Source organism: Talpa europaea, assembly GCF_964194135.1.
Source record: "Talpa europaea genome assembly, chromosome: 5".
Classification (NCBI taxonomy): domain Eukaryota; kingdom Metazoa; phylum Chordata; class Mammalia; order Eulipotyphla; family Talpidae; genus Talpa; species Talpa europaea.
In genome coordinates, this window is record NC_140071.1 from 27,519,356 (window position 1) to 27,531,448 (window position 12,093).

General features: G+C 38.9%; 1 protein-coding gene across 2 annotated transcripts in view; it reads right to left on the reverse strand.

The window, feature by feature from the left end:
* Nucleotides 1-12,093, reverse strand: part of PLPP1 (phospholipid phosphatase 1) — a gene marked incomplete at both ends in the record, with an annotated part of 76,354 nt that overhangs the window by 7,912 nt on the left and 56,349 nt on the right. For both annotated transcript variants that reach the window (XM_084233789.1, XM_084233788.1), the window contains one exon: nt 3,037-3,094. In XM_084233789.1, coding sequence (XP_084089915.1) covers nt 3,037-3,094 — 58 coding nt within the window. The remainder of the gene's footprint in view (nt 1-3,036; nt 3,095-12,093) is intronic.

Here is a 12,093-nt window from a genome sequence, read left to right on the forward strand (position 1 = left end):
GCATTAATCTAACTTTGGGAAACATCTCCATGAAGTATCAACAATACTAGGTACTATATGGTCAATGCCAGATAAGGGACTAGGAATATTGTCAAAATCAGGTGGTATCACAGAATCTAAATAAGCTTTACATAGTTAGGCACCACTATCTAAACGAAGGGGTAAGGCCCAGGTAAGAGGCATTTTGTGGCAGGGAATGGAGTCCAGCTGAAGCACAGGCCAGCACTTGGGTCCCCCATAGTAAATACACAGGAACTTCTTTACAGGCATACAACAGTCTTGGAGTTACAGCCTCAACAGATGATGCTGAGAAAAATGTTTTAGTATTTTCCTCGCTGTACTGAAAAAGGACAGTCTCATACCATGGCTCTTTTCCTGAACAATCAAATAAATTTGGAATTTTCTGCATTTGGCAAAGTTCAAGGGGAGTCACTAAGCACATAAACTGGTTATGTGCAAAAAAGCCCTGCCCTGTGCTCCCACCAGCTTAGGCGGTCTTCACGGGTATAGAATGTCCTGGCACTGTAAGTGTGCAGGCCTGGGCTGCTCGCCACAGAACAATGGTGAGGGTATGTTCTTTAAGAGATGTTTTTAAGTACAAGTTAATTCTGGGTGTCAGGAGTTCCTGACAGGGACGTTTTGGCTATCAAAGACTGGCTTCGGAGAGGATTTAAATGACTGTACATCTCCACCCAAATCCAGGACTGACCATTGATGCCAAGATGCCCAGGGAAACAAGATGAGTCACTGCCTAAGGAATCTGGGTGTGTGGTAGGGGTGGGGTAACTGGTGCTGCTTTAGTATTTTACATAAATGCGAAAGACGAAAGCAAGAAAACACTGGTGTGTTCAGGGGCTGAAATGAAAACTAAGGCCAACATCAAATAACCATTTCCACAGCTTAGAGTCAGTGAAATGCAGTGTATGTTTCTCCTTCCTGTGTTCTTATAGACAAAGACCTTGATCTATGACAACCCCACTTACCTAAACTTTTCATTGTAGCTTTACATTTTAAACTAAGGGGCTCATATTGACACAATTACCAAACTACAGTTGAGGCAACTTTGCTGCCCTAATTTGCACCCTCTTATCTTCTTGGGTATCCAGAATAGGCCTGCCACTGACCCTTTATACATTAATTTCATCCTTCATACATTAATTCCTTTTTTTTTTTTTTTCGCTTGTATAATAACTGGGGTGTAGGGCAGAGGTGGGGAAGAGCAGAGACAGAGCAGGGAGCAGAATAGGCAGATTTACTGAAATACACTGCTGAGGGGAGCAGCGGGTGAGACAGGAGAGGTCTTACCATGTGGGTAGCCATGTGGGTAGCTCCCTGGCCAGGGATCAGCCAGTAACACTGAAATTTAACCCCAAGGCCACCAAGGAGACCCTAATTCCACACTGTACTAAAGATTCCTCAGTAAAAGTTTCTATTTGTCTAAATGTACAGAAGAATCTGGGTAACAAAGAAGAACAGAAAATTTAAAATTCTCATCTGAGAATATTCTTTAAAATTAAAAAAGTGGGTCAAGATTAGATCAGCATCCTTTTACTTCTGCACCGGAATTTCATCAAAATAACTGCATTAGGGTTCAGGTCCAATAATAAAGCAAGGGGGCCTGATTAATAGGAAACCACTAGAGAGGCTAAGTAGGAGACCTTTGTAGCCTGCTCCCAACACCCCTATTTATCCAATATATCAGACTGATGATCGATGATCAGTATCAGAGGCCTCAGATTCTTAGGTCTCTACTATAAAGAAGGACTTAGATATCAAGACACAGATGAGTGAATAACCACAAAAGCTGCCCTGGTGCAGTGTGGTTCTGGGGCACACAAAACATTCCGGTCATTCTTTGGACAACCTTGTGCTTTGGGGGAAGTTTTCATGACAATGACTGGCCTTCCCTTCTCCCCCGATTCCTATGCCCTATTTGAAAAAAAAAAAATGTGATGGCTCCTTGAGGTAGAATGCTAACTATTCCTAGTAAGATAAATGAATAGAGGATGTTAAATAGTATTTGCTGTTACTACCTTCAATAAGTCACATTTACCATGGCACATTTTCAGAAACATTTGGGTGTATATATTTTTTATTTTTATTTTTTTAAATTTTTATCTTTTTAAATTTTATTTTTATATTCCCCATACAATTGCAACCCCCTTATTTTGACTTCAATCCCTTCTTTCCCCGCCCCCCCCCCAATAGTGTGTCTCTGGTTCATAGTTGTTTGTTGATTTTGATTTTTTCTTTCTTATAGTTACAGGTATATATTTTTAAAAGGAAGTGGCGAGTAGTTGGAACTGGACCTGGAAATTGTATAGATGACAAGCTCTTAAAGCAACAAAGCTGACAACTTCCTAGTCCCATGTAAAACAGTCCGGAAAATGTTTCAGAAAATGGAAGAAAAATAAAACTTGCTCAGATACGAACAGCAGCTGCCTTCATATTCAATAATCAAAACTCAACTCCTCCACCCACTAGTTCCCAGGAGCACAGAAGTCAGGCTCCCATAGCCACGCTGAGCACGAGAGGTGCAGGCCCCCACGGCAGGGGAAGGGTATCGGGCAGCAGCAGTCACCCTGGCCTAGTGTTTCAGATCATTGACCTGCTGGAATTACAAAGAAGCTGTTTGTTCCAGAAAACCTCTTTAGAAAATAAACACCCAAAGTAAGGTCACACATCAACTAATTCTTAGCACCAGACTTGCAGACTGACTATCTAGATGTTTAGGCTTCTCCCACCGTCAGCAAAAACCTACTTCAAAGCAGAGTCCCCATTAGAATCCTGAAGATACCCAATGTGCAGCTTGCTAGACCATGTGCCTGTGTGCTACCTCTAAATGAAGGACAAACAACACTTTGAAACACTTAACTGGATTTGGCAGATGCACAGCCCTTCCTGAAATGATTGCAGCCCACAACGCAGCCCAGTTGACTCAGAGGGTAAGCGGAGGTGGCCACAGAGAAGCGTACATCCGAAACCCGTGACATACACCCAGCACATCACCTGTAACCCATAGACACAAATACTTACTGCCACGAACAGCATGCAGTACATGGAGAACGAGGAGTGGCCTGAGTAAAAGGACAATCTAGGAGAGAAAAAAGAAATGTTTCAAGCTTCTTTCCTAGACAATAGTCTTGATTTCCTAAATCTTATCTCTTCTGTGAACACAGCTCCCTCTCAAACTTCAGAAATTAGGGTGTGAGCAGGGGGACAGTAGAGTCCTAGGATGGCCTGAGGTCCAATTTCTAAACAAGGCCATTTTATTGAAACTTTCAGGATGGTAATGAATCACTGAGAACCTGCCAGGCATTTTAAAAATAATATTTGACAAGCTGGAACTGGCATAAATGCCCTCACTTTATTATATATACATTTATGTTACCATAATTTACGTTGTATTTTCTACTCACAGGGCCTGTCCCTGAATAATAATACCTCCTTTGAAATTTTCAGAAATTATCTGCGTTTTTAAAATAAAATTTTAAAAAATTATTGGTATCTTAATATCTTGCCTTAAGATTTCCTACCACTAGATTGTTTTTGCTTCACTTTTTTTTTTTTTAAAAAAGGTTGATTTATTTATGGATACAAGAGCTGGGGTACAGGCCAGAGATGTGAGGATGGGGTAGGGTGTGAGAGGATTCACCAGAGATAGAGCAGGAAACAGAACAGGCAGACTGACTGAAATACACTGCTGAGGGGAGCAACGGGTGAGACAGGAGAGGTCTGTTGTGCCATGTGGGTTGCTCCCTGGCCGGCTGGGGATCGAACTCTCACTGCAGAGGCTGCGGATTGATTCATAGTGCGGTGCTTAACCCCTTGAGCCACCAGGGAGGCCCGTTTTCACATTTATTTTAAATCTGTGCGCTGATACTATACCAGATGAACCATCTCTTTCAATACTATATTCTATAAATATCTGAGTGGTATCATTCTGTCTAAAAACGATGGACTGCTTGCAAAACAATTTTATAATATTTTGGAAAAAGAAAAAAATTCACTAATAAGTTCTGGTTACACAGCCCAATTATTTAAAAAAATTTGTAAGATTTTTTAAAAATATATAATACAAACCTGGCATGTGTGTATAGTACGTTATGAAGCACAATTAGCTGAATTGTATCAGGAAGCATTTCTAACCTCCACTTTGCCAGAAATAAAAATAGGGTTTTTAAAAAAAAAAACAAAAAAACCAAGATTAGGACTAATAAAATATTATCTAACAGGCTTACTACAACAGTTTGGCAAAATAGTCTGTTTTTAATTATTAAGGACCACTGCCCACAAACATTTCTAATTACTATTATTCCAAGAGTTCTCTGGATATGCCAAAGGTGGCTCTTCTAATCAGGAGAACTTTCTTTTTTACCCTGAAGATCAGCCTGAAATTGATCCCTAAAGCATTTTAAGGCCAAAAGGTTATCAAAAGACTGAATGGAAACAGCCTGCTGGTATCTCTTTGAGGCTCAAGTCTGAGTCTTCCCAGTTCTTTCCCACCAAGTTGCTTCCACTCCTGTGGGTGGCAGAGCCCTGAAGCACTGCCCGTGCCATCTCTGGGCAGAGAGTAGCCCATCAGGAGAGGAGTCACGACAGCTAATACAGAGCAACACACAGGAAGTAAATACACACAAAAAAGTTAACCTGTGAAAAACAAACATGTAAATAATCAGTTTAAGGGACTGAAAGCCTAAAGGCTAAATGAAAGTCAAACTGCAATATGAGTTATTTTCTCCAAATGTTACTTCCTGATTATAAAATTCGTATAACAGTTAAATTAACTTTAAGGATATGATTAAATTAACTTTAAGGACATGATTCTGTGATAACCTTTATACATGAACTGATTCTGTAAAAAAAGTTAAAATGTGAAAAAAGTTAAAATGTCTCCATCTACATCCACAAAAGTAATGACCTGTAATGAATAATTTCTCAAGTTTTAGTCCTCATTTATTCTAAAGGGATTCTTACAACTAGTAACTGTGCTAAATGCTTAAGAAACCAAGACACTAAGATATAATCTTTAAAAATCTTACATCTGATGTGGTACATATACACCAAGGAATAGTACTCAGCATTCAAAAAAGATATACACATGCAATTTGCAGCAACATGGATGGTACTAGAAGGGATCATGCTCAGCGAAATAAGCCAGAAAGAAAAAGAAAAATACCGGATGGTCTCATTCATAGCAGGAATCTAGAAAACTTAAATAAGGGACCAGGAAAATGAATAACTATAAGAAAGTGAAAATCAAAATCAACAAAAAACTATGAACCAGAGACATTCCATGCGGGGTAGGGGGCGGGAGGGGAGGGATTGGGGTCAAAATAAGGGGGTTGCGATTGTATGGGGAATATAAAAATAAAATTTATTATAAAAAAAAAAATCTTACACCTGAGAGCCTTGGGAACACAGCAGATGAAGAATGTGGAAATGGGAACTTTCATTCAGCACTGCTATGAGCACACACTTTTCTGGGGGTGATCTGGCCTTATCTACCTGTATGTATCTAACAAGATGTAACACCTGCATATTTTTTGATCTGGTCATTCCATTTCAAAGTATCTACCCTAGAGAAATACACACATGAGCTGGAAGGTATCTGCTGCAACACTGTTGCGAATGCAAGGTCCCGAGTGTATGGCTCTGTCATCATTCCTCTAAGTACTACAGACAGCTAAGATGAATTAACTATGTGACTTAGTAAAAATTAGTAAAAAATTTTTACATGTATCTTTATACATTTTACAGTAATAATACTGGAAAAACAACCTGTGACAACAGGAATTCCATATATATGTATAATATGTGTATACATACACACACACACACACACACAGTTTTAAATGATAATAAGGTCTTGAGCTCCCTCCACTGCCAGCTACACCACAGCCACACCACTCTACACCATTATCTGCTTCCTTGGTGGAGGCCTTTCGAGGGCATGAGCATGCTGCGAGCTGAGCAGAGTGGGAAGGATTGGGTGGTAACTACAGAAACTTGGCCGCAGGGCCCACTCCAGGCCTCCTGTCTGAAAGGACAGCTCCCTATGTTTCAGAACAAAGACCGCAACCTGTACCAGTCCCAATGCCACCCTGAGCCACCTGGGCCTCTCCCTGTGCTGTACGGGAAGGGCCAGCGTGGGGCGGCCTGGGGGACATGCATAATCCTCATCTACACCAACTGGAGGCAGTGAAGGTGGAGTATGTGAAGGCACCTGAAGTCTTTTGAGATCCCACTGTCCCAGAATCAAGGGGGCAAGGCTTTCACCGTGGGAACCAAATACCCTCCACCAAATAACAACCTGCTAGACTTAGTGCTGATTCACTAGGTCCTGACCTCAGCAGCTTGGCTCACTACTTTTGCTCTCAGCCTTTGTTGCATGCCTCAGTGCCTGGCCCAGGCTCAAGGCCTTCCTGACTTCCCCTGAGCCTCCCATCAAAGGCAACTGGACATTGAGGACTTGCGGGCCCCCTCAGCAAGGAAGCAGGAGGATGCCTGCCTCCCTCCTCTCTTGAATAACATTTCTAAGACAGAGGGAATGGAAATCATGATAAAATATATTTGACTTGCCTACTACAATTTCCTACAAACCTCTTGCACACACATACACACATGCATCCCAAAATATTCCTCCTGAGCAGTAAGTTTTCCTAAGATTTGCTCTGCTGAGCACGCCTCCCTCAGAGTACAAATGCTGGCCCACAAACTCATGCCTAGAACTCAGCACTGACTGAGTAATTGGAAGTCTATTCTCATTACTCAGTGAAATGCTTTGGTGTTCATATGTACTCTTAATTATCATGAGTTGTGTTAATAAAAATATATATACATAATTTAATATCGCTGAAGCTCAGTATGTTTATCACAAGTAATAGAGTGAATAAACATGCTGTTTTAATACCAAGTCTTTGAAGAGTGCAGATTTTTTTTTGAAGAGTGCAGATTTTTTAAAGAGAGATTTCTAGAAATACAAGAACCCTTTCTTTTCAAAGGGAAGGGAGACAATGATGAAGGCATAAATTCTAAAGGAATATAAGATGGCCCCAACCCAAATTAACTTAAAATACAACAAAAAAATGTAAATTCATCTTATTTTCCTGACAGCACAGAGAATGCAAAAACAATGAAAACAATCATATAGTCGGAATTATTTTTATACTGATTTTAATATATTTCCATTTAAAACTGCTGTGTTGTATGGAGTCAATTTTCACCAACCAATGTTATATATAAAAGTGGTGTGTCTATCTGAAATAAGACAGATGTGACTAATCTGTTTCATTCATTAATATTAATGCATCAACTACCACTTCATAGCCACTAACATCAGTGAACTATATACTGAAAATTTTACAGACATTAGGTCATGAACCTAAAAAGAGTGAAATTAGTTGGACCATGGGAAATAAAACAAGGGGGAAAAGGAGGACATAATTGGTAGTGTGTAGGGAATTTTAAACTCTTGATTTAATCAACCATGTTATGACTTAAAAAACATGAGTATGTAGCTTCTATTTATGAAAGTTTATAATCAAGAAATTAGGAAAAATAGAAAACGGGAGAATCTTAAAAAGTAGAACTAGGTATATATTGGTTTTAGAGATATACTGATGACTGGGGAAAACTGGTTCTCAACTCAGCAGGGAAACTGTGACTATAACACAGGTGAGAAAACAGGTTGTGACAACGGTTACTCGCAGAAAGCCTAAATTACACACATTGTACTAAGGAAAATCCATGTCTTGGTGCAAAAGAGACTCAACATCAGCAAGGCCACATTAAATGACAGTTAAAAGGAAACAGGGGAGGTGGCAGATTAAACAGGAGGTTGTTCCTATGCTGCAATGAACATACCTTGTCTGCCACCCCCATTTTTAGAACACTGTTGCCAAACATAGATGATTTCAGAGTTAGAAAGAAGAGACTGAACTGTTCTAAATTGTGCTCTAAAGTATGTTTTTGTTTTTTTTTTTTAAAAAGGCAGAATTGCTAGATAGAGGCAAGACTGAGAGATTTCTAGTTTAACACCTCCCATACCCCATTAGCCCCTGGTCAGCATACTCCACATCTAACCCTAATGCAGGTAAGAAATAACCACTAACTCTTGGCCGTCATCATCAGCTGCAACAGAAGAGGCAAAGGGCAACACAGACATGCAAATATCAGAGTCCAACAGAAAGTGGTCAGGTCCCTCTCAGTGCCTTTCGATCAGGCCCGATGCTATCACCATGCACATGTCACCACGAGGCTAGGAGAAGCCAAGACACTTCACCTAGAGAGCTATTTCCACCCAATGAACAAAAAGCAGAAAAGTCACATTTCCTTCAGCAACTCAAGTTCTTTTGCTGTAAAAGAAAGTTACAGAATTCCAATCATATTTAGGTGTCCATTTTAATATAGTTAGATTATAATTAAGTGGAGGAAATTTGTGTATTTTTTCCAAGTATAAAAACAAAAACCCTGACCATGTTACTGTCCTATTTCAAGTCCTTCACGAGCACAAACTTGAGCAGAATAATATACTCTCATTCCTCAGACGCGCCACCAACCTCTCTGGAAACAGCATCTGCTACCCACACACACATTTCATGCTGGGCTTATTTCCTCTGTCAGCTTAGAATTAGTTTCCCACCTTTCTTTGATAATTATTACATAAGCGTCAATTTAGCCACTGATTTTGCCAAGAAACTTTTCAGTAACAACTAGGGTGAGGTCATCAACCCTCCTGCACAAAGCAAAGGGACCTACAGCATTCAATGAACACATCTCTCTCAGCACCGACCTTTCTTCCTCCCTTACGTCAGAAGCTAGTAGTAGAGGAAGAAAAAAAACTTTGTAAATAGGGAAATTGTTTTTTTAATTTAACAAGATATGCTCAATATAAAAATATAAAAGGCACAGCTACACAAAAATTGGTCGTGAGTTCCCATCCTCCCTGAGATCCCATCATGCGGTACCACTATCAAGGACACTGTGGGTGCTCAATACATTCTCAAAGCTAAAAGAGAATCTAGTCTTTGATAATTGATTTTTATTTAGTTGTCCCCCAAAATACGAAATTCTTACATTTTTCATATTTAAATGTCACCCCAAAAAATCCCTCCCATGCATCAAGAATAAACTATCCCTCTAAGTGACTGCAGGAAGTATACCATAACAATCTTGTGTTTTGATGGTTCTGAAATTTGTAAAATAAAACTAAGGAACATTTTAATTTTGCATAATATTGTTGTGTAATTAAATATTATGCTTTGATTAATACATGTCAATAAACTACAGCAAGCCACATTAGACAAGTTATCTGATTTTAACATCCTATACTCTGATATGTTTTACCCTTACTGTGGTTAGAAATTCAGGCTTTATCATCAAAAGTCCAGAAGACAAGGTCCAATGTAAGATGCCTACTATTTTTCACTATTCTGTCAGAAATTTGGGGAAGTGTCAACTTAAACAGGCAGTCGAACCTACTACATATTCCCAATGCATCTAGCAGACATTTTAGTAATGTATGTAAAATGTCCCAAAGCTTTTTTTACATTATGATCAAGAGCAGTCAATATAAGACACTGATAAGAAACTGAAGAATATAAAGAAATAGAAAGATATTCTGTGCTTAGGAAATGTCCATATTATCTAAATGTCCATATTATCTAAAGCAAGATTTGGGTTTCTATAGATTTCAATACAGTCACTGTTAATGCAACAAGAAAAGGAAATACAAGGTATCAAGATTGGGAAAGAAAACATAAAACTGGCCTTTTTTTACAGATGCATGATCATCTCAGTAGAAATCCAAAAGACTCAACAAAAATCTCCTGAACTAATTAGCAACTAACGCAAGGTTGCAGGACACAAAATAGATAAAAGTTAATTGATTTCCTACATTAATAACAAGCAAGTGACTTTGAAAATAAAAACATAATTTAAAAATTAAAATCATTTACACTAGCACACCCCCCCATGAAATTAGATATAAATCTAACAAAACATGTATAAAGGTCTATATGAGAAAAACCAGAATGAATGGAATCAGCTAAATAAATGGAGATATAGTCTAAGTTCATAGGTAGGAAAAACCAGTATTACCAAGTGATGCATGGCTACAGATAAGGAGCCAGTCGCCCAATCCATCCAGTTCGCCTTTTGGAAGATCTGGGTAACCATGTAACAGACAGCTACTTTCTCCCTTTCCCCATTTTAGTTCCCACTCTTGATTTAAATTTCTCACTGAGTATGAACCTGAGAAACCCTAAGCACCCTACCTCTGACCCTAATAAAGCAGAACCCCAGGTCGAGTCTCAGTGTCTGTTCTCTCTCATTTTGTTATAATCTAAAACTATTCTTAAAAAATAGCCTTTTTGAAAAATCTAAGTATCATTTACTTCAGTGCTTCTCAAACAATCTATGGTTCATTTTCAATTCTAAGTGTGTTGCGGATTATTTTTTAAATACAATAAAATGCCCCAATAATGGAAATACTATAAATGCTTGTTTTCAATTTCTGAACTTTCCAGGAGCTGTTATCAGATTCTGTACCAGCCTATTTCCTAGAGATTAAGCACTTCTTTTTACCTTACTTGTCAGCACCCTGTCCCTCCAACCTCAGCAAAACCTCTATCTTCCAAAATAACCAATGCCAAGTTCTATACATGTTCCACTTTGGTATCTTGTTTCAGAGCTTTATTACCTTGCACCTGAGTTAGTACCGTATTCTCCCAACTGGCCTTTCGTTCATTTTCTACAGCATAGCTCAAACTCTGAGTATTGCACCACACCTTTAATATCTGACCCCAAACTTGGAAACTCTAAACTTCCATCTGCCTGCTACTGATCATACTACCCCCTGGACCTAAGACATGTTTCATCTACATTCTACATATTCAAACCTTACTCCTCCTTCAAAATGTCTCCTCTAAGCAGTAGTGTTAGCATCCTCTGTTTTCATGTAACATCTTACCTTGCTTTCTTGTAAGACACCTGTCTCTATCACCCACATAATCTCTAAACATATTATAGCTCCTAAGTTGTGAGTCCCACAAAAGCAATAAAAAACACTTTGGTAGATCTCACACTGACTAGGACTTAAAAGCCACAGGTATTAGTTGAATTTAGTAACTTCATGGGATAAGCGGAAGCAGCAATTCTCAGATCACCACCCACTGCACCATGTGGGAAAGTTTTAGAATGCAAATTGTTGGGCCCCATCTAAGACCTACTGATTCAGAAATGCTAAGGGTCAGGCCCAGCAATCTGTATTTTAACAAACCACCCAGGTGATTCCAGTGTGATATAAGTGTGAGAAAAAGTGGAGCAGAAGAGTCAGGGTGGTGTGGAGAGAGGAAGTAGTCAAAGCTGAAAACCTGAAGTGTCAGGTACTGCCATTCAGAACAGCGAAGGTCAAAGGAGTGCTCGGTTTGAACTTGTGTTCCTTTAAATACCCTAATAACTAATGCTCTTTTATAAAGTGAAGACTATTTTAAAATCACTTCCTATTTCATTGTGTATGCTGATACTTCCCTACAGAGATAAGATTAAAGAGAAGGTGTCCAATTTACTGGTAGACAGACAGGTAAGCCTGAACAAATGAAATCTTTTTGGAGACAAAAATGCTTATCTAGTAATGTCTGCAATTAGACCACATAAAAGAAGCCATTCTTCCAAAGTATAAAGCAGGTTTTACCAGGTACTTAAGTACCACAGCCAGTCAGTCTAGTTGTAATGGGATTTCACTATTTAAGGCACTCCCTCAAACTTTAGCTTTATTTACCAATATATGAATCACTTTTAAATAAAATTTTTTCCATAGTTCAACCAAATATATTGCAATTAAATATCTAAGCAATACAAAGCTGCCATAATCCAAACAGAAGTAACTTTGTATTGAATACTTAATTCATATAACCAGAGGTCAGTCATACAGAATTGTTCTGGAACATTGACCTTATGTTAACATGTATTATTTTAATAAAAGCCAGGGAGGGAAATAAATCTCTTTGAGGAAACCAGCCAGTAGTTTCCATCACCTATCAGTCAGCTGTGCGCAATCTTAAATTCAACCTAACAGGGTAAATATCAGCT